The 23,352-nt window shown below is 51.3% G+C and overlaps 1 protein-coding gene across 2 annotated transcripts in view; it reads right to left on the bottom strand.

The window, feature by feature from the left end:
- The window catches only part of DPYD (dihydropyrimidine dehydrogenase), a 613,360-nt gene that overhangs the window by 246,791 nt on the left and 343,217 nt on the right, over positions 1-23,352 (bottom strand). For both annotated transcript variants that reach the window (XM_054037742.1, XM_054037743.1), the window contains exon 12: positions 2,642-2,826. In XM_054037742.1, coding sequence (XP_053893717.1) covers positions 2,642-2,826 — 185 coding nt within the window. The remainder of the gene's footprint in view (positions 1-2,641; positions 2,827-23,352) is intronic.

The raw sequence follows: 23,352 nt of genomic DNA, 5'->3' as shown, positions 1-23,352 counted from the left end.
GGAAACGACAAGCAATTAACTGGGATGCTGTTTTTTAATTTCACTTTTTATTGTGGTCTAAAATTGTTTGGATTGGTCTTTTGATGCTGCCAAGCGTGGACTGCATGCTAGTTATATTTTTACTGGTGCTAGTACAGTCAGTGGCTTGGGAAACGGGCAATTATTTTTTATAAATACAAATAGATACACAGAACAGCTGAAACCTAAAATGAGCCTTTTTATTAAATCAAATACTAAGACTGTGAAGAAATTGTCAGCTTTACAATCCTGTAGGTGAGAGAAAGTCAATCTATTTCATGAGGGTATTTTTATCTAAAGCAGGGGAGGATTCAACAGTTAGTTCAAAATTGAGGAACACTTTACATATGTATATATGTGTACCCACACACAGAGCCATGTGTTAGGCGTATAAATGCTAAAGCATTGTGATCTGGCTCTAAATCACACCTCCCCTAAAAATGAAGTCCCTCATCCTGTTACTAAGATTGCAACTGATGCAAATATTGGTAAAGTAACTGCCAAATTATAGTCTTCCCCACCACAGCAGCCAGATTTTACAGGGACCGTACATCCAAATAAATGCCTCTTGGCTACCCATTCATCTAGCAGCTGGAAAGATGACACTTGACATTTGGAAACTTTCCTGTGAAGATTGCTGTGAGGCTTTCCCATTAGCTTCCTGGTGAGACTGTAAGGTCGAATAAGCTGCCTCAAAACCTGCAAAGGGTAACCGAAGCCCTCTAATATCAAGTCTGTTTGATTTAAAATTCTAAATTCTCAGGCCACAACTTTTCAGACTGCCTTTAAAATGCTCAATATATTTCAATATACTGAATGTTTTAGAGGAAGAAAAAATGTCCATTGACGGAAATGCAATTATAAGAGATGCTTTGAGTGATGCATGTTTTCATGAGAAGTTGGAGAGGGAATTTGGATAGAGAGAGAGGAGATACTCCCACTAGGGTCACAGAGATGCCAAAACAAATGTACTCACACATCAAAGCTTAGAATGTTTAACACTAAGTATTTGGATGGGGTTTAAAAATACAGATTACAAACACTGCTTCAGAATAAGTGAGAAAAATATGTACTGATAGTGAAAACAAGTTTTGAGCCACACAGTATTTTTATGAAGCCACATCAGACTAAAACAATATGATGCTGCGCACACACAGTATCTCATAAGGGGTGGGGGACAAAGGAATGCACTGCTACTACTTCAGTTGTTCAAATCCATTTTTCTTGGGAAACATTTTCTTCTGTTTGTTCCAAAGAATTCTTCATACTACAAACATGTTTTTATCAGCTGCCTTTCCACACAAAGGCCAAGGACTCTGGTCTGCTATGGTCCCTCTGCACCTGATCTAAGACGATAGCTTGCTCATTATGCCTGTTTTTACATTAAACCAGGCGGGAGAGAAGAGCAGTTCACAGCTCTCACTCTGTATCAGCTCTACAGCACGCAAAGGGGAAATGCTTAGTCACTTGGTTGCTCAAGTTTAAACCCATTAAACCCTACTTCTTTGCATTGTTTTTCTCCATGAATTAGGTTTTGTATTTGCCTTGCTCATGTGGCCCCATTATCAGATTTGTCGGAGCTGGACTGCAATCCATTGTTTCTGTGTGTGCATGTGCGCATGTTTTGTCAAGCATTGATACACTTGCACTCTATAAATAATAGTATCTTTCCCAGGTAACAACAGGGACCATATTTAATTTATACTTTCTGTGCTGTTCAGAGGTTCTATTTAATATTGATGGGCTTCCCGCCCCCCATTACCTAAATCATATTTCTGCATATACTGAATATTGTGGAAGAAGCCATAACAGACCAGAGACCTTGGTGGAACTCTGAGTTGGAGAGAAGAATGTTGTTAAGATTTACACATTTTTTTAAAAAAATCTAGTTTCAATGTACCAAAGCCATTTTTTGTTATTATACATTTATAGTTTTAATTATCTAATCCAGAGGCTATCAAACTGGGAAGCAGGCCCCTCTGGGGGCACACAATGTATTCTTGGGGGGGGGAGGAGACGCTTTAGGGAAAAAAAATTACTGCATACATTTTACCCACAGCAATGAATTACTATCAAAGCTGACTCCTCCAGACATGTCAGGTCCTCAGATGGCGCTGTGCATTTTGACAGATTTCTGTTAAGCTTACGTAGCATTATACAAAGTTGTTGCCACCTGTACATTAATCCATTTGCTACGACATGGTGTGCACATTTAATTGTAAGAATTGACCATGATCACAGTTTTGCATTTGCTCTTATTACAATGGATCACTGGCTCTGTTTGAATCAATGCTTTACTGTTTTTAATATTTAGTGAGTGTTGAATGTTGATTCTTTTTTTGTCAGTATATTTACTTGTGTGGCGGGAGGGGAAGGTGTAAACTATTACAGCCACAAAGAAGTGGGGCTCGATCAAATAAGTTTGAGAATCACTGATCTAACAGATTTGTAATGCACCAATCTCCAGAGTATCTAGCTGACTATTATTCAAAACCTACATATTTAATTCTAGAAATCCATGGCAATTATTTCAATAACCAGAAAAAAAGCAAGCCAATAAATGTGTGTGTGAAAACGGATATAAAGTTGCAGCTGGAAAGGAAAACTACTTTTAAAGACCCACCTGTATGTATCTGTGCATATACCAGGAAGCTTGTTTTCCATCGTTCACTGCTTCCACTGTAGTGTTAGCTAAACCTCCAATGTCACCACCGGCAAAAACCCACAGTTCACTGGTTTGCATGGTCTCTGGATCCACTTCAGGAAGACCCCATCTATTAAACTGGATAGGATTCATGGCTTCTTTTACTGTATTTAAGTGAAAGATAAAAAGATACTAAGTAGATGATCTGGAGATAGTTTAACAGATTTACTAAGCAATTGTTGCTACAATCCACTTTATATAGACAATGATAAAAGTAAGAAATAAAACATTGTTTTCAAATGTTGGCCACTTATGCCAGAAATGGGAAAGAACGGTTACTTACCTTCTGTAACTGTTGTTCTTCGAGATGTGTTGTTCACGTCCATTACACATTAGGTGTGCGCGCGCCGCGTGCACGGACGTCGGAAACTTTTTCCCTTAGCGGCTCCCGTCGGGCCGGCGGGGCCCCCACCTTCCCGCCAGAGCGGCGCCCCGCTCCAGGGTATATATATCCCTGCCGACCCGACCCCTCCGGTTCCTTCTTGCCGGAGACTCCGACAGAGGGGAAGGAGGGTGGGAAGTGTAATGGACGTGAACAACACATCTCGAAGAACAACAGTTACAGAAGGTAAGTAACCGTTCTTTCTTCTTCGAGTGATTGTTCACGTCCATTACACATTAGGTGATTCCCAAGCTTACCATTGGAGGTGGGTAGGAGTCAAGGTACAACTGACTGTAACACAGCCCGGCCGACCATCGCGTCCTCTCTGGTCTGATGATGGATCGCGTAATGGGCTGTGAACGTGTGTATGGACGACCAGGTGGCTGCCTTACAGATCTCCTGGATCGGAACCTGCGCCAAGTAGGCCATTGAGGACGCTTGGGCTCTAGTCGAATGGGCCCGGATATCCGGGGCCGGAACATTGGCGAGCTCATAACAAGTGCGTATGCAATGCACAATCCATGCCGACAAGCGCTGTGTCGAGATAGGCAAGCCTTTCATACGTTCCGCAATCGCAATGAACAGCTGGGGCGTTCTGCGGAACGACCTGGTCCGCTCCAGGTAAAATGCCAATGCCCTTCGGACATCCAGGGTATGTAGGCTGCGGTGGTGAGGGTCCGTATGGGGTTTTGGGAAAAACACCGGGAGGCAAATGTCTTGCCCCATGTGAAACTGTGACACCACCTTTGGGAGGAATTTGGGGTGCGGCCTAAGTTGCACCTTATCTTTATGGAACACCGTATACGGTGGTTCCGACGAGAGGGCCCTCAATTCTGATACCCTTCTGGCCGACGTGATGGCCACGAGAAACGCCACCTTCCACGAGAGGTGCGTGAGGGAGCAAGTGGCCAGGGGCTCAAAGGGAGGACTCATGAGTCTATTTAGGACTAGGTTCAGAGACCACGTCGGAACCGGCGGGCGTGAGTAGGGAAACACCCTTTCCAGCCCCTTGAGGAATCGGGCCACTGTGGGGTTGGAGAATACTGACACTCCCAACTCTCCCGGATGGAAAGCCGAAATAGCGGCTAAGTGAACTCTAATAGAGGCGGGCGCAAGCCCTTGATTCTTGAGGTGCAGTAAATAGTCCAAGATGGACGGAACCGAGGCCTGTAAAGGCTGTATGCGTTAAGGCTCACACCAGTGGGAGAACCTTTTCCACTTCGCCAGGTATGTTGCCCTTGTAGAGGGCTTCCTACTATTAAGGAGGATTTGCTGAACCTGGTGAGAGCACCTGTGCTCTGCATCGTTCAGCCAGAGAGATACCATGCCGTGAGATGAAGCGAAGACAGGTTCGGGTGGAGTAGGCGACCTTTGTCTTGCGTGACTAGGTCGCGATGGAGGGGAAGGGTGATTGGATCGGCTACGGACAGTTCCAGCAGGGACGTGAACCAATGCTGGCGAGGCCAGGCCGGGGCAATAAGTATAATCGTTGCCCTGTCCCTGCGGGTCTTGAGAAGAACCTTGTGTATAAGTGGAAATGGAGGGAAGGCATATTTTAGGCTCCCTCCCCATGGGATCATGAAAGCATCCGCTAATGATCCCGGGCTGAGGTTCTGGAACGAGCAGAACTGAGGGCATTGGCTGTTGTCCCTGGTGGCGAATAGATCCACCCGGGGAAACCCCCACTTCCGGAAGATCGAATGCAGGACGTCTCCTCTCAGTGTCCATTCGTGCATTCAATAGGATCGGCTGAGGCGGTCTGCTAAGCCGTTCTGAATTCCCGGAAGATACGTCGCGATGAGGTGTATCGCATGGGCTATACAGAAGTTCCATAATTGGAGTGCCTCGCGACAGAGGGGAGAAGACCGGGACCCGCCCTGCTTGTTTATATAGAACATGGCGGTAGTGTTGTCCGTCAGGACTGCCACGCTGTGACCTTTTAGGAAGGCGTGGAAGGTCTGGCAGGCGAGGCGCAGCCACAGGAAGCCGAGAGCAGGAGGTGACAATGCAGCGCCCACCTCCTGGAGTACATGCAGAGGGGTCGCAAGGGTGGAGAGCCCCATGCGCCGACCAAGCGCGCGGGGATCCACCCAGTCCCCTCTGGTGTAGTCCAGGAGGTCTCCGACCCTGGTGGTTTCCGCCAGGACCAACCTCCGGCTCACCGAGGGCGACTCCGCCACCTGCACACGGAGATCGGGATTGTGCAGCAGGGGCTGCGCAAGGAGATCCGCGCCCTCGGTGGCCACAATGGACCTGGTCGCCGAGAAAAGCTTCCAGGTCCGGAGAAGGTCCTGGTAGAAGACCGGCAGCTCCGAGAGGTCTCGCGGAAGACCTCTCGGATGAAGAAAAAGGAGCTGCCGGTCGTATCGTAGCCCTCGGAGGTGGCGGAGGAAGGCGTGCGCTAACGTGCTCCATGCCGGACTACCTTCACCATAAAGGAGCCTCTGCAGGGCCTGGAGGCGGAAGACATGGACCTGGCTACGAAGGCAGACCAGGCCCTGTCCCCCCTCCTCCAGGGGAAGACTCAGAACCCCCGCAGAGACCCAGTGCAGTCCAGGCCAGAAGAACTCCAGGGCTATCCTCTGGAGCCTGGCCAGGAGTCCCGGGGTCGGGCTCAGGGTGTTGAGCCGGTGCCAGAGCATGGACAGGACGAGCTGGTTCAGCACCAGCGCCAGCGCCCTCCCCCGCAGGGAGAGACACCGGAGCAGCCCCGTCCATCTCCGCAACCGCTCACGCACCCTGGCCTCCAAATCCAGCCAGTTCTCCGGCGGAGAGGGATGCGTGGCGGAAAGATAAACGCCCAGATAGAGCAGCGGGCCCGCGCTCCACCGAATGGCTTGAAGCGCGGGTGGGAGGGAGCCCGCCTGCCAACCGTCCCCGACCACCAGGCCAGAGCTCTTGGCCCAGTTGACCCGGGCGGAGGAGGCGGTCGAATAAACGGCCTGGCAGGCCTCCACCCGCACCAGATCCTCAGGGTCCTGGACCACGAGGAGCACGTCGTCGGCGTACGCCGACAGGACCAGCCGCAGCTCCGGCTCCCGGAGCACCAACCCCGCTAACCTCCGGCGGAGGAGGCAGAGGAAGGGCTCGATCGCCAGAGCGTACAGCTGGCCCGAGAGGGGGCACCCCTGCCGTACTCCCCGCCCAAAGCTGACCGGCTCGGTCAGGGTCCAGTTGAGCCTGACCAGACACTCCGCCTCAGCGTACAGCACCTGGAGAAAGCCCACAAACTGGGGCCCGAAGCCGAATGCCCGCAGAGTGCCCAGGAGGTACCCGTGGTCCATCCTGTCGAACGCCTTCTCCTGGTCCAGAGACAGGAGGGCGAACGACAGACCATCCCTACGTCCCAGCTCTAATAGGTCCCGGACCAAGTACAGGTTGTTAAAGATGCTCCGGCCCGGGACGGCGCAGGTCTGGTCGGGGTGGACCACGTCCGCCAGCACGGACCCCAGCCGCAGCGAGATGGCCTTCGCTACGACCTTATAGTCCGTGCTGAGGAGCGAGATGGGACGCCAGTTTCGTAAATCGCGGAGGTCCCCCTTCTTCGGCAACAGGGCGAGCACTGCTCGCCTGCACGAGAGAGGGAGGACCCCGCTCTGCAAGGACTCGGCCCAGACGGTGACGAGGTCTGGGCCGAGGACGTCCCAGAACACGCGGTAAAACTCCACGGTCAGCCCGTCCATGCCTGGAGATTTGTTAGTGGGCATGAGCCGGAGGGCCGCCGAGAACTCAGCCAGAGAAAGAGGCAGCTCCAGCCGGTCTCGGCCGCCCGCGCTGACCGTCGGGAGCTCGGTCCAGAGCACCCTGCAGGCCTCGGCGTCGGTCGGATCTGGGGAGAAAAGAGCGGCGTAGAAGGCCCTGGCCCTGCCACGCATCTCCTCCGGATCCGTGAGGGGGGCGCCGTCCTCCGCCAGGAGGCAGGTGACATGCTGTTTGGCCCCCCTCCGTTTCTCCAGAGCGTAGAAGAAGCGGGAGCCGCGATCCATCTCCCGAAGGAGACGGATGCGGGATCGAACAAACGCGCCCCGGGCCCGGTGGTCTTCCAGGGCCTGGAGCTCCTCCCGCTTCTCCCGGTACGCCGCGCGGAGGGGTGGATCCTCGGGGCCGGAGGCCAGACGCCTCTCCAGCTCCAAAACCTCCCGCTCCAACTGCCCTAACAACGCATCCCGCCGCCGGCTGGCGCCCCGGGTGTAGTTCCGGCAGAAGAGCCGCGCGCGGACCTTCCCCACATCCCACCACCGCCGCGCCGAGGGAAAGGCGCGTTGCTGCCCCCGCCAGGCCAGCCAGAACTCCCGGAAGGATGCCACGAAGCCCACGTCCTCCAGCAAACTATTATTAAAATGCCAATAGGCCGGCCCCGGCCGCTCGGAACTGAGAGAGGCCGTCACGGTCACCAGGTGGTGATCTGAGAACGGGGCTGGCCGGACGCTGGAGGCATGGGCCCGCGCCAGATGAAAACGGGACAGATAAATGCGGTCCAACCGGGAGTGGCGCGACCGGTCGTCCTCCACCCGGACATAGGTGAAGGTGGTGTCGTCGTCCGGGTGGTGTTCGCGCCAGACGTCCACCAGGGAGTGATTGTCTACGATCTCCCTGAGGACGCCCGCGGCTGCCTGGGAAGACTCAAGCCCGGAGCGGTCCCGGTCCTCGAGGGTGGTGTTAAAGTCCCCGCCCAGGACCAGGCACTCGCGAGAATCCAGAGTGCCGAGGAAGGCCGCCGCCCGCTGATAGAAAGGCACGCGTTCCGAGCCCGTGGTCGGGGCATAGACGTTGACCAAGTTCAGAACCAGCCCCTCCACACGGGCCCGGACGTGCAGCAGGCGGCCTGGCACGACCTCGGCGACCCCCAGCACCTCAGGCCGCAGCCCCGGGGAGAACAGGGTGGCCACTCCAGCCGAATGGGCGCTGAGGTGGCTAAAATAAACCCCGTCTCCCCACTCCAGCCGCCAGCTAGCCTCGACGGCCGGAGCCGTGTGGGTCTCCTGCAGGAAAATCACAGAGTACCCCCCCTCCCGAAGGAAGGAGAGCACCTGGCTCCTGCGGAAACCCACCCTACAGCCCCGGGCGTTCAACGACGCAAAGGTGGTAGCTGTCATACGGAGGGCTGGGGCAGATCCTCACGGGCGGAGGTATCATCGGCCCCCAGCGGGCCCCGCAAGATCCCGGTTTCGACTCCGAAGGTCAAAAGGGAGTCGCGGAATCTGCGGGCCCGCCGATAGGCCGCGATGTCCCGCCGACCGGACCCCCGCCCCTCCCCCAAAAGCGCCTTCACGGCCCGGAGGACGAGATGGAAGTCCCCCCAGCGCTGAAGGGCGAGCTGCACCTTACCCTGAGAACCACGGGAATCCGATAGAAAGAGGCGCAGCTCATCCCGCAGCGCGGAGGGGGAGGCAGCGGCCAAGCCGCCGCCATCTTCCGGCGGGGCCCCTGAAGGGTCCTCGTGGCCCGCGGTGACGGACAAACAAGGGGCCGAGCTCCGGCGCTGCTGCGCTGGGCAGCCCGTCCCCATCCCCGGCAAAGGAGAGAGCGGCTGAGGGAACAACCCAGCCCCAACAGTGGCAGGAAGGGGAGACACGAAAACCGCCCCCTGAGGGTTGTCTGCAGACAACGGAAATGCGACAACCCCGGGGGTGGCAGTAACACCAGAGGTGGCAGAAGGAGACACCTCGGGGGCAGGATCTGGGGCAAGGGCGGGAGTAGGGGCAGGGCTCGAGGCGGGAACAGGGACTTGGGCAGGAGAGGGGACAGGATCAGGGACGGAAACGGGAACGGGTTCCCCATCTCCCGCTGCCAAGCCGCTAGACCGCGGCTCCCCTTGGCCAGGGTCTGCATCCGAGGGGACGGGGGCAGCAGGGACAGGGGAAGCCACAGGGGCAGGGACGGCAGAAGGGGCAGGATCGGGGGCAGGAACCGGCCGCTCAGCAACGGCCGTCGCCCCGAGGGGCTCGGCGGCCGTGCACGAGATGGTAGTCGCGGCCGGGCTGGCAGGTAGGGCTAAGGGTTCCCCCAGGACTAAATCGGGGGCAGCAGAGTGGGGCGAGGAACCGGGAGCAGGAGAAGGGGGCGGGACTAAGCCAGCACCCGGATCGGGGCCCGCTGGCGAAGGGTCGTCCTCCCCCTGGGTAACCGGGGTCAGACCCAGGGCCTCGATCTCATCAAAAATGGAGGCGAAAGCGGTCCCTTCGGCCCCGGCGACCTCCCCGCCAGTCACGGAGACAAAGGCCGCCCCGGTACCGGCAGCGGCGGCGGGGAGCACAGACGGAGCAAGGGCCGGGAGAACCGCTACGGAAGCCTCCTCAGGTGTGGGCTCAACAAAGGGGACAGAAGTTTCCCCAGCCGCTGCCACGACATCCACGGTCTCCATGGCCGGCACCTCCTGCTGGGCACCGTCCAGGGGCGCGGAAACAGAACTAACAACGTCGGCCCCCCGCGGCATCTTTCGGGGGGCCTGCTCTCCCTCCTCATCAGAGGGGAGGGAGAGAGCCCGCGACCTGCGGGCGCCGCGCTTCCCCCGGACGGTCACCCAGCCCCCCGAGGTGGAAGAGGAGGTGGAGGGCCGGTCAGCAGGGGCGGGGCCAGAGGGCAGGGGCGATGGCTTCGGGGCTTGGGGCGGCAGGGTCAGAGGGACAGCAGGGGGGAGGGAAACCTCCCCCTGGGGCGGGCCCGTCCCCACGGCCGGCGGAAGCCGCCCCGCCCCTCTCTCCACATGCCCCGCTGATCCAGGGTCGGCGACGGCAAGGCCCGCCCGCCCGGCCGTCTCCACGGCCAGAGCGGGAACCGCGGCAGAAGGAGGAGGGGCGGCGGCAGCAGCAGTGTCCGAACCGCCAGGGTTGCCGGCGATGACAGGGCCGGCACCCTCCCGGGCCCCGGGGGTCTCGGACGCCCCTCCAGGCCGGGCCAGGGGACAGTCCCTCCGGACATGCCCCGGCGCCCGGCAGAGGAAGCACCGGGCCTCCCCCGTCGAATAGTGGACCCGATAATGGGCCCCCCGGTAGGGCACCAGGAAGGGCCCCTCGAGCGCCACTCCGGCACCCGCCGCCGGTGGCAGCTGAAGCTGGACCTGCCGGCGGAAAGACAGGATGTGCCGGAGGGCAGGGTCCTTACAGCCCAATGAGAGAGAGCTCAAAATGGAAATGGGCTTCCCCAGGGTGGAGAGGGCCGGCAACAGGGCGGCGTTGGGGATGTAGGGCGGGACGGAGGTCAAGAGCACCCGTACGCCCAGGTCCTCCAGGGGTTCCAAGGGCACAAACACGCCTCCCACCGCCAGGCCTCATTCCACCGCCTCCTGCGCAGCGGCCACCGACGCCAGGAAGAACACGGCCTTCCCGTACATCTTGGAGGTCGCCACGATGGCCGTAGGCCCCACCACCCTCGCCAACGCTCGCACATAGGTCTCAATGTGGGGCGAGGCAGGCACCAAATAGCAACGGACGCCATGCCTCCTAGTCAGCGAGGGGAAGGGGCCGTGGTCACCAGGGACAGGTCCAAAGGCGGCGGTCGGGGCGGACGACGGGGCGGCACGCAAAGAGGCGGCGGCCACCTGGGCGTATGCTCTGGGGGCCGGAGGTGGAGCGCCACCAGAGCTGATGGAAGGGACGGCAGGAGAGGGAGGGGCCGCGGCCGGTGTCGGGGCCGCAGCGGGGACCGTAGCCCCGCCTGCAGGAGGTCTAGCTCCACGGGCGGGGCCCTTGCCCTTCTTCCTCCCTTGGCCCTTCCTGCCGGTGGAGGGGGCAGCCGTGGCAGCGGCGGTATCCGGGACAGGGCCAGCCGAGGGGCCGGCCACTGGGGTGGGCGGGGACAACAGGGCAGGAGCAGGGGCAGGGGCAGAGTCCCCCGCCATTACAACCCGCAGCCGCTCCTCCCCTCTAGGCAAAAGACAAAACGAGGGAAAGGCAACCACTCCCCCCCGCTAGGCTGCAGGCTGGGGAGGAGGGTGCCAATGGAGAGGGCACACAGGAGCGAAAAGAGAGGGGTGGGGCACAGGTGCCAAAAAAGAAAGCCGGCTCCCCCGGCTACACTGGGGCGGGGGGGGGGACTACAACAGTAAAAGGGGGGGTGAACAGTGCAAAAGGGGAGGGGGCAACAAAACGGGGGCACAAGCGCGCGCGGGGGGGCGAAGGGGGGGGTGCACCGGAGCAGCGGCTCGGAAACAGAATGGAATGTCCAGCCAGCTGCAGCCCAAGGACAAGGAGGGGTAGGAGGAAAAACTCCAGCCAGCCGCAGCCCAAGGACAGGGCCGGGAACACAGCCAGCAGGCTAGGAACCGAGGGGGGGGGTGGAATGGGCACCAAAAAAATAAACCGAAGGGGCTCAAAAGGAGGGGGGTAGAATAGGGCCAACTAATACAAAGGGGGCTACAGGGAGGGGACCCCACCAGCGAAACGTAGTTGGGGGGCAGGAGAAGTCCAGGGCGAGGGAAAAGGTGCACCCACAGCGCTCGCGAAGCGCAGGCTCCGCCGTTCACTGCTGCAAGTAAACAGTCCCGGACGATGGAAATGGCAGGGGGAGCAAACAGCCCCGTCGAGGGGCGAAAAGCAGGTCCAGGTGGCACGCGGGGCGGTGGAGGGGTTGTCGGCAGCTGTCGGCGGTGGGGGTGGTGGTAGAGGGGGAGCAGATGGACGAAGGGGGGGGGGGACCGCACCCCCCCCGCACCCCCCTTCAACAGTCCGCTACGGGGGACGGGACAGCAGGATCCCAAGTCGACCTCGGAGCTTCCTGGCAAGCGACGGCTTCCAGTCCGAGGAATTACAAACGAGAGGCTCAGTACCGTCCACACTCCTAACGCGACTGGGGGCACCACCACCCCAGGAGCAAAGATGGCAAAGTCACTCAAAACACAGTCCTCAAACAACCCCCTCCACAATCTCTCGAACCAGGGACGCAGTCTCTGCGCACTCCGCGACGGAGGCAGCGGCTCCCACACAGGAACTTCAGCAGCAGCGAGCGGCAGTCAGCCGGCCGGGCAACCGGCCAGGCAGGCAAGCAAGCAGGCAGGTGGGCCCCCAGATGGTATCGGTGTTGGCGTTGGGGGGCCGATGCTTCTCCCTCCGGAGGCGAGGGCGAGGGGGGGGGCAGGCCGGCAAGGCCCCCCCCTCCGCACTCACTCACTCACTCACGCAGCAGCAGCGGCAGCGGCAGCAACAAGGAGAGCAGCAAGCAGCAGCAGGAGAGGGCCAGGAAAGGCCAGAGGGAGAAGGGAGCACAGAGAGCTCCTGCAACCTGTAGTGAGGCGGCCTGGCTCCCAGACGCCCCCATGAGGGACGAGCCAGAACAGCCACCAGAGTGGGCGGAGTCACCGCCTGTCACCGCCCCCCAGAAGTCAAGGGGGGGGACAGGAAGTATAAAGGCCCGGCCCCAGCACTCAGTTGCGGCCCAACCGCGGGAGAGGGCAGACGCTGGTGCCCAAGCTCCTGCTGCACCGCACCTGCCCCGAGCCCGGTGTCCTGAGGAGGACCGGCCGCGCCTGCCCCGAGCCCAGTGTCCTGAGGAACGGACTGAACTTCCCCTCACCAAGGGTCCGGAGGAACCGCCTGACCTACCCAGCGCTCACTGCCCTGAGGAGCCATGATCTGGGACACGGCGGACGAAGCTCAGGACGCACAGGTACCCATGGAGGAGGAGATGGGAAGTGGCCTGGGGATAGCCGACCCCGAACCCATGTCAGTGTGTTGCGGTCAGGATCCCCACTGACCCAGAAGCAGCGGACTGCTGCTGATAGGGCCCCGGGCTGGAACACAGTGGAGCGGGTGGGCCTGTGTTCCCCCCCTGCCACCCCACACCGGGTGGCAGTCTCTCCTCCTCCCTGCCTGAGGGCCTGAGCCCCTGAACTTACTGTTTGTTTGCTCACTCCCTGCCTGAGGGCCTGAGCCCCTGAACTTACTGTTTGTTTGCTCACTCCCTGCCTGAGGGCCTGAGCCCCTGAACTTACTGTTTGTTTGCTCACTCCCTGCCTGAGGGCCTGAGCCCCTGAACTTATTGTCTGTGTGCTCACTCCCTGCCTGAGGGCCTGAGCCCCTGAACTTACTGTTTGTTTGCTCACTCCCTGCCTGAGGGCCTGAGCCCCTGAACTTATTGTCTGTTTGCTCAGTCCCTGAGGACCTGAGCCCCTGAACTTACTGTTTGTTGCTCAGCCCCTCCCTGAGGGCCTGAGCCCTGTACTACGGTTGGCTGCCCGCCCGACCTAGGCCTGGGCACGCAAGACTGAACTGCTCCCCACCTCGGCCTGGCTCCCAGCCGCCCCCGTGAGGGACGAGCCCCTCCATGGGACGTCTACAGGCCCCCATTATCAAAGTGTCACCTGAAACCTCCCAATCTTTTTTCCATAATCTTTAATGTATTTATTCTCACAATACCCCTTTGAGGTACAATTATACCCATTGTACAAATGGGGAATGAGGAATAAAGAGAGTTGGCCTAGAACACACTGGAAGTTCGTGGTGGAGGAGCAAATTGAACCCTGGTCTCTCAAGATTCTGGCTAGAACTCTCACCACTGCACTATCCTTCCTTCTCAGACTATAAATCTCCATCCGCTCCTCTTTTTAGTTTAGAAAAAGCAGGAATACTATCACAAAAAAACTTCTTAAAACACCCACAAAATGGTATCAATGACTGACCACCTGCTTTGGGAGAAGAGGTCAGGAAAGTGTGTGTGTGTGTGTGTGTGTGTGTGTGTGTGTGTCGAATTATATGCCTGGAGATGACTGAAAAATAAAAATTTAAAATAGGAGTGTTACAATGTTAACTACAGAATGGGAAGCCCAAGTGCCTGATTCACCACTATGTTAGTCCAGTTTTATGCCATCGCAATTTCAGTGGATTTACACTGATGGATATCTGGAGTAATGCAAGGGTGAATCAGACACCCTCTCCCCCCCGAAGTGTAAATTACATGGGGAAAATATATGCTGTTAAAACACAAAGCAACTATTTTCTCCTCTTATCTTATGGAACATTATTGCAGAAAAGAGATCGTCAGTTCTCTTATTTGTTACAAAATAGAATATAAACATATATACACACACACACACACACACAGCAGATGGATAGATTGTACATAAAACAGGAGGTGAAATGCACAGAACAACACACTACTTTTTGTACTGCATGGAACAGTAGAAATGGGACATGAATACAAATAACAAAACCTAAGATCATCTCACCACCATCTATTAAAAGTCATCGTTCTCAATACAATACATTTTAAACTGTGTATTTTTTTCCTACTTTAACTTTTGAATTAGCTTCTTTATAAATAGAAAGACATTTTAATGTAGATTTATAATGAAGAAATATTTTCAGATAAATACTTGTAGCAAATCTTGAAGCCATGTATCAAAATGAGTTATTTTTATATAGCTTTAACTATATTGTGACACCCAAGTTTCTGCAATAAAATGCAGTTTAAAACTGCAGTGTTCCTCAGGGACATATCACTAGCAGATGCAGATTGCCAAGGTCAATTAAACTGATGTAGCTGTGCTGTCATATATGTAAAAGAGAAACCTGCTAGCATATGACAAGAATATTTCTCAGTATTTATAGCAAAATGTCAAATATGTGTTGTGTTTTTACTTGAGATGGGCCTAAGTGGGTGTATTTTGGATTGGCAAAACCTCAGTCAGGTTTTATCTTTCCAAAGTCAAAAACAAAACCACCTGTAGTTTTAGGTTTGGATTTAGAGATTTAGCAATATGTTGGATTCTACATTTTGCTCTGCTCATTTGCAATATTGCCAATTTACATAATCCCCTTCCTCATTTAAAAAATTCTTACCCACCACCTAGAACTATAATGGGGTAAAATAAAAAAGCATGCAACCTCACAGGCTGAACATTATGAATCTACCTAGTGTAGAGGAGCAGTTGGACCACATACTGTATGCTGTTAACTGTCTGCATTGCCAAAACATGCATAGGTCCATGCAGTAAACCAAACCCAGACATTACCAAAGAACATGTAGAAGCATGCTGTTAGCCATCTTCTAACACTGCTAAGACATAGACATATGGGAGTCTGCCACCAGCACTCATATATGAGAGCAAGCTCTTAGTAGTGCCCAAATATCTGTTCAAGCACACAGCAAGCCTACAGCCCTTCTTGCATAACCCCTCCCAACTTCCTTTCCAGGTCCCATACCATGCCCTCCCCTTCAGAATCAAACACTCTCTGGGGATGTGGAGGTAACTGGGAGCAGGTGGGATTTCTGATGGATGGGAAAACAGGTGGAGAGTATCTCTTTGTGTGAGAGTTGAGTACATTCAGAGGCAAAATACTATACTGGGAAAGAAAGATACAAGCACAATATACTCTGTCACATATTTCTTTTTACTCTTCACACACCTAGGACTCAGATCCAAAGTGCTTTATGCAACAAAGTTAGATCCAAAATCACAGGCAGCAGTTTGGATTCGGTATCCCACACTGTAACACACTCTCAAAACTAAATGAAAATGGTACAGGTTTGGGCCTCTATCAAAGTATAAAACATTTAAAATAGAATAACTGCTTCTGGTGCTGAAACTTAACACAGTATTTCACTTTGAAAAATAGCTGTTAAACATGCAAAATAATTGCTTTTCACAGTATTCTTTGTAAACATCAATGTCCTAGCTTATCATTCAAAGTTTAAAGACTTACTGATTGCAAGAAATACATCTGTGGTTGAATTTGGAAAAAAAAAAAAAAAAACACCTAAACTAAAGCCTGGACACTCCTACTAGCTGAATATAAAAATATCTGAGAAGGTTTTATTTAAAAATATTTAAACAATCACAATATCACACCAAACATAACCTTCAGACTGAGGCATTTTCTTCAACTCTGAAAAGGAAATAGATCCTTAACTATAGTGGTGTTACTGGGATTACTTCAGTAATATTTATAAAGCAATACATTAGCTTTAATGTAATATCTCAAACTGACTGTAGTTCAGGGAAGCATTTGATCATTAGGCCTGTGACCGGAGCTGTTCTGGAGAACAGAAGGGTGTGTTGTGTACCGGGAGCTAAGATATGGGATGTGGCCCTGGGACTGAAGATCCTAATGGGAGCAGGAAAGAATCCACTAATTATCCTTTATGTGGGAACAAATAATACTATTAGAGTCTCACTGGGACACACCAAGAAAGACTACATCAGGCTGGGGAATATACTTAAAGAAATGGAGGCTCGGGTGATCTTCAGTGGGATTCTACACGTCTCTAGAAGAGGAGAGTGAAGGCAAGACAAGATTATGATGATCAACAGATGGCTGAGGCAATGGTGCTATAAGGAGGCTTTGGGATGTTCAACCACTGGGAGACATTCACAGACAAAGGACTGTTTTTATGGGATGGGCTCCATCTGAGTAGGGAGGGTAATAGGCTTCTGGGATGGAGGTTGGCACAACTACTTAAAATAATTTTAAACTTGGAATTTGGGGGAGACAGTTGGGAGATGCTCATGCAATCTCCATGCCTGATTCCGATATTGAGTGGGAGGAAGAGAATACAGGAAAGGCAAAAAGAACAACAGAGGGTAGGAGAATGGACAACAGGAGGAAATATAGTGCCAAAACTAATTACAGTAACAGTCAAGTATAATTACAGTAACAGTCAATACTGGCAGTAAAATTACTAATCTGGTGAGGAATTAAAGACATTGGTAAATGGTAATTGGGATAAAATACAACAAGAGACAATGGGTCATACTGAAAGATGAACTGTCAGGCTAGAAAGAAGTTACTAGTGGAGCTCCTCAGGGATCAGTCTTGAGTCCAGTCTTATTTAACATTTTCATTAATGATATTGGCACAAAAAGTAGGAGTGTGCTGATTAAATTTCTGGATGACACAAAGTTGGGAGGTATTGCCTATATGGTGGAGCACTGGACTATCATACGAGAATATTTGGATGATCTTGAAAGCTGGAATAGTGGAAATGGGATGAAGTTTACAACAAGAATTTTTGCTATAAGCTAGGGATTTATCAGTTGGAAACAACAGAGGAGGAGAAAGACCTGGGTGCATTGGTCAATCACAGTATGACTAAGCTGCCAACATGATGCGGCCATGAAAAAGGCTAACACAATCAGAGGATGCATCAGGCAAAGTATTTCCAGTAGAGACAGAGAAGTATTATTACCATTGTACAAGGTACTAGTGAGACCCCCCCATCTAGAATACTGTGTGCAGTCCTGGTCTCTTGTAACAGGGTCGGCACACACCTCTCACAAGTGCCCCCCCTTGGCTAATTGCATCTTTGCAATCTCTCGGTTTGGAACAGAGTCGCACCCACTTCTCACAAGCACCCGCTTCTGTTCAGGTGTGAGCCTGCTGTTTCTTAGTTTTTGGTTGGAACGGGGTGGCACTCACCTCTCACAAGTGCCCTCTGCCTCCACCCCCAGCCGATGATTTCTTCAGCAGGTCTTCAGTGACTCGGTCCTCTGGCTGAGTCACACTGTCTGTGGGCGGAACAAATAAACAAAACCCTTCTGGGGTATACAGTCTTTACTTCCTGCAAAGGTTTTCTCCCTGGAGACACTGCCCTCCTGTAACAATCCATCATGGTTCCCTCAATTGGTATGTCCTTTTCAGCAGCCCTCCCTGGGCTCAGTCTTTAACCGGACCAGCGGGGCCCATCACAGTACCCTTGCCTGGTCTGGCTAGGTTCTGGGCTCTTAAGTTGCTCAGTTCCTTCAGCCAGCCAGGAGCTCCTTTTTAACTCCCCGCATCTTCAGCAGCCCTCCCTGGGCTCAGTCTTGCCCACACTGAGCTGTCAGTGGTCCTGCTGCTCTTCCAGCCAGCCAGGCACCCAGTCCTCCCTCTTCCAGCTCCTGGCAACAACTGACTGACTGTCTCTGATTCTCCTTTTTTATATGGCCCAATTGGCTGTTCCAGCAGTTCCTCTGATTAGCTGCTTCCCCTGCAGCCACTCTAGGCCACCTGGAGGACTTCTCCTCTGCTCTTTTCTGGGGCAAGGTGAGGCAGGGCCATGAGGCATCCATCAGAGGCCTCTGGACCTAGTCCACCCCATAACAACTCTCATGTTTAAGAAAGATGAATTCAAACTGGAACAGGTGCATAGAGGGGCTAGTAGAATGATAAGAGAAATGGAGAACCTACCTTACGAGGGGAAACTTTAGGAGCTTGGCTTGTTTAGCTTAACAAAACAAAGGCTGAGGGGAGATATTATTGCTCTCTATAAATACATCAGAGGGATAACCACCAGGGATGGAGAAGAATTACTTAAATTAAAGGTCGTTGCTGGCCCAAGAACAAAAGAATATAAACTGGTCATCAACAAGTTTAGGCTTGAAATTAGACATTTCTAACTATCAGAGGAATGAAGTTCTGGAACAGCTTTCCAAGGGGAGAAGTGAGGGGAAAATTCTAACTTGTTTCAAGACTGACCTTGATAAATGTATGGGCGTGAGGTTATGATGAGGTTGCCTATAATGGCATATGTCCTGGCTGTGACTCATATTCACAACTATCTCCAACACCCAGAGATGTGACACTAGATGGGAAGGGCCCTGAGTCACTACAGAGAATTCTTTCCCAGGGGTTTGGCTGATAGGTCTCACCCACATGCTCAGGGTCTAACTGCTTGTCGTAGTTAGGGTTGGGAAGGAATTCCTCCCTGCCCCCAGTCAGATTGGCAGAGATCCTTGGGGGTTTCACCCTTCTCTGCTGTCTGAGGCACAGGTCAATTGCCAGTTTTAGCTAGAGTATATGGTGGATTTTCTGCAACTTGAAGTCTTAAATCAAGATTTGAGGACTTCAGTAATTCAGCAAAAGTTTATGGGCCTAGTACAGGAGTGAGTGGGTGAGGTTCAGAGGCCTGCAGACTAGATGATCATAATGTTCCCTTCTGGCTTCACAGTCAGGGCCGGCTCCAGGGTTTTGGCTGCCCCAAGCAGCCAAAAAAAAAAAAACCCAAAAAACCAAAGCCGCGATTGCGATCTGCGGTGGCAATTCGGCGGAAGGTCCTTTGCTACGAGTGGGAGTGAGGGACCATCCGCCGAATTGCTGCCGAATAGCTGGACGTGCCGCCCATCTCCGGAGCGGCCGCCCCAAGCACCTGCTTGCCAGGCTGGTGCCTGAAGCCGGCCTGCTTACAGTACATGAGGTATTGCCCGAAGCCAGACCATCTCAGCATATAAGGGCCTGTGTGCTTATTTTAAGTAATTCTATCCTGCCTATCTAAATTCTGCTCCCTGGGTTCATCTGGATGTTATCAATGTGCTTTCCCTGTCCTACATCTTTGCATATTTTGACATGTGATATTGACAATTTGTGTTTTAATGGTTAAAAAGCTGTAATCTTTTGAATCCCAACATCTAATTATCATCTGTCCCTCTTTTTACTGAAGAAAAAAACCTGCTAACCTTTTCAAAATGGATGAGATTTGAAGTGGAATCCATTCAGAAACTGAGGACCAGAAGCCAAGTGAGAATCTGGCTATGAAATATTGGATCCCACCTACAGTTAGTGGGTACACTTAGAATTTGTTCAGACAATAGGTGACCTATTATTAGACAAGGAGTTTTATCTAATATAGAAGTGTAAAGCCCGAGGTTGCATCTTTATGTTTGTTTTCTGTGTAACTTGTATCTGTTGGCGCTCTCTTACTTTTTCATCTTTGAATCTGTGGTTTTTCTATTAAATAAACCTTTTTTTTCATTTTTATCCCAAGCAGGTCTCCAGTGTGCAAACTGTGTGGAGTGTGTGCACCAAAGTAAACTGGTGTCTAGGGGAATGGTTTCACCTTTTGGAGGGTGATGAACCAGAGGGGAAAAGTCTAGTACTTGAGAATTCAGGGAGGACATTTTTTGGGAAACTTGGGACTGGAAAGGCTGGTGGTGTCATTCTGAAAGGAGTAATTAGGCTGGTGGAAGCCAGTAAGTCTTTGTGCTTGTGGACAGGCTACTGTGTGTCAGGGATCTGAGCCATAGCAACACAATATTAAGGCATCCCAAGGTTACAGGGCAGGGGGTGACAGAACACCCTGATCTGTGTGATCCCCAAAACCTCACAAAGAACTTAAGTCTTCACAAACTGAGGTATCCTTCATGAGGACCCTCATTCCCCCTCAGAGAGGGAGGGTGAGCGGATTCAGAGGGAGGCTGAATACTTGGAGGCAGGCTGAATTACCCAATCCAGGCTATTTGCCATAGAGGCCACTTAACACTGAACTGGACCCAAATTAAATGCTTCAGTTTTTGTTTGTGGTTTACCCTCTCCCATTAAAGTTTAAAAAGTTTGGCCTTTCACTTTAAAATCCATCCCTGTGTCTTTGTTTCATTCTTCTGCATATTCTAATCAAATATATGTATATAATTTAAAGGGATCCTTCTGGGTGAAAGACAGCATACAACTGAATTATTCTATTGTCATCTAATGCGTATTCCACACTTGCTGTATTCACGGTGCAAATAAACATAAATGGAAAGGCAGCAGCAAACTTCATCACTTGCAAAAACAATATTATTAAAAAAAGAATACTGAAAAAATATTTTAATTAACAAAACAAATCGAATGGAAAAGATTCCTCAAATAAAGCTTTAAAAGTGAGTCTGTGTGTGTTTGACTGCCATGACTAATTATGTTGCCATGTAATGTGTGTTCAATTTGAGCTTATTTAAATAGCAGAAATGCTCATTAGCTGCAGTATATCTGTGAAGCTTCAGTAAACAGTTTAATGGTTTTTATGTTTAACCATTTTCATAAGTTCCTGTGATTTTGGCTTTAGAAGCTCATTAATGTTATTTTTGATATCCATCTTACAGACTTCTTTAATGTGAAAGGGCATCGAGTACTTCAGTACAATCTGAAAATACAGTAACTCACTTAATCATATGTGTAAAAATATAGCTACCTTACATGTAAAAAGTCTGATTCACTGCCAATACAATCCACATTGTAGGCTGCAGAAGCAATAAATCTGCCAGAAGCAATGGTACAAGCACATTCCACCTACCATCCCTAGCCAATTGTGAGCTGCACTGACCTGCATCCGCTTCCCAAAGCAGGCAAGGCTGGTAAGGATACAAGCATACATACATGCTGGGAAATGTGCCTATTTGTTCTCTAAGCAGCCCCCACCAGCAAAGCTCCTATGGAAAATTAATGGCAGCAATTCTGCTATTGTCCCTCCACCAGTGCAGATGTTCTGCAGGTGAAAGGGTGTACAACTGCCATTACACAAACAATATCAATAGCCGAACTCTTACTGATTTAAATGGAATTAGGATTTGAACCCTTTGTAAATTGTGATTTTACTTTTCTGTAGACAGAGGACTTCACTCTCCAAGACTGCAACTCTGACATCTTTCCTGAGCGCTGAATTATTTAAAAAAAATACACTCCAAAAATGGGCAACTTTTCTGCCTCTGAAATATAAAACATCAGTTAGGAAACAGGACAAAGGCCTCGCAATACCATTCATTTAGAAATTGTAAAACTATAAATATGGGGTTATCACAAACCAATATGTGAACTGTATTTTGCAAATGTTCTATCTAATATTGCTGTTCTATCACATGCTATTATATCACATGCTGTTCTGTCACCCTCATTGCTTAATGCACCCTTTTAAAATGGCATGGAATTGAAGATAAACTATTTCTTTTCCCTTTTAAAAATAATTTGTATGCTACATCCCCACCCATACAAGTTACCACTTTATAAAAACAAACAAACAAAAAAAAACCAACAAAACAAAACAAAAAAAATCAGGTGCAGACCCTATATCCTGCCAATAAAGTTTATGGAATTTATGTTTGTTTAGGAAAAAATGAAAAACAAAATTGGATACTTTTGCATTTCTAAATTAAAAAACAAAAACAAGAGGGAAATATCCTTTCCCATATGTCGTCCTATATTCTATATAAATGAAGAACATAATATGTGCAATCTTAGGGACTGATGTCGAACTTAAAGTTTATAACATTATCCCAGAATAAGAACATATATGATACCAACTACTAGTGAAAGCTGGCATATACAGCTGGACACAGCAGAATGGTCCCACCCCCGGTCTGACAGCCTCTGTGCTGTTGAGGAGGATAAAAATCCCAGGGAAGGAGAGCATCAAACTGGAGCAGAGGGAAACAATCCCATAGTTGGGACCCTCGTTCCAGATGATGTTGTGATATTCTCTTGCACTGAGGATACCTCTCCGGGGGAGGGAATTCCAGCTATTAGGAAGAGACAGGTAATTGGCGATTCGATCATTAGAAACATAGATAGCCGGGTTTGCGATGACTGGAAGAACCGCATGGTGACTTGCCTGCCTGGTGCGAAGGTTGGGGATCCCTCGAGACATCTAGATAGACTTGTGTGTATTGCTGGGAAGGAGCCGGTGGTCATGGTACATGTAGGTAACAATAACTTAAGGAAGGATACGAGAGAGGTCCTGGAGGCCAAATGTAGGCTGCTAGGTAAGAGATTGAAGTCCAGGACCTCGATAGTAGCATTCTCTGAGATGCTCCCAGTTCCATGCGCAGGGCCAGTTAGACAGGCAAACTGCAGAGTTTCAATGTGTGGATGAGACGATGATGGAGGGAGGAGGGGTTTAGATTTATTAGGAACTGGGAAAACTTTTGGGAATGGGGGAGCCTATACAGGACGGATGGGCTCCCCCCAAACCAAAATGGAAACAGATTGTTGGCACTTAACATTAAAAAGGTAGTAGAACAGGTTTTAAATTAAGGGCTGGGGGAAAGCCAACAGGTGCGGAGGAGCACATGGTTCAGACATCCCTTAGGGGAGTATCTATTAATAGAGCATCTCTATGTCCTAGTGAGGACGAGAGGATGGAAAATGATAAAATAAACGCAGGGTCTGATCAAGACAGTCAAATAAAAAAGAGTCCCATTCAACTAAAACGTGTAATGGTAGACAGCTAAAAGGAGACAAGTTTTTAAAGTGTTTATATACCAATGTTAGAAGTCTAAATAATATGTGTGAACTAGAGTGCCTTGTATTAAATTAGGATATTTATACAATAGGCATCACAGAAACTTGGTGGAATGAGGATAATCAATGGGATACAGTAATACCAGGGTACAAAATATATCGGAAGGTTAAAACAGGTCATGCTGGTGGGGGAGTGGCATTATATGTGAAAGAAAGTGTAGAAACAAAAGAAGTAAAACTCGTAAATGAATCAAACTGTGCCATAGAATCTCTATGGATAGAAATTCCATGCTCTAATAAGAAGAATTTAGTGGTAGGGATATATTACCGACCACCCGACCAGGATGGTG

This window comes from Malaclemys terrapin, chromosome 8, assembly GCF_027887155.1.
Source record: "Malaclemys terrapin pileata isolate rMalTer1 chromosome 8, rMalTer1.hap1, whole genome shotgun sequence".
Lineage (NCBI taxonomy): Eukaryota > Metazoa > Chordata > Testudines > Emydidae > Malaclemys > Malaclemys terrapin.
Note: the sequence above shows the minus strand (reverse complement) of the source record. Positions and strands in the feature narration are given on the sequence as shown.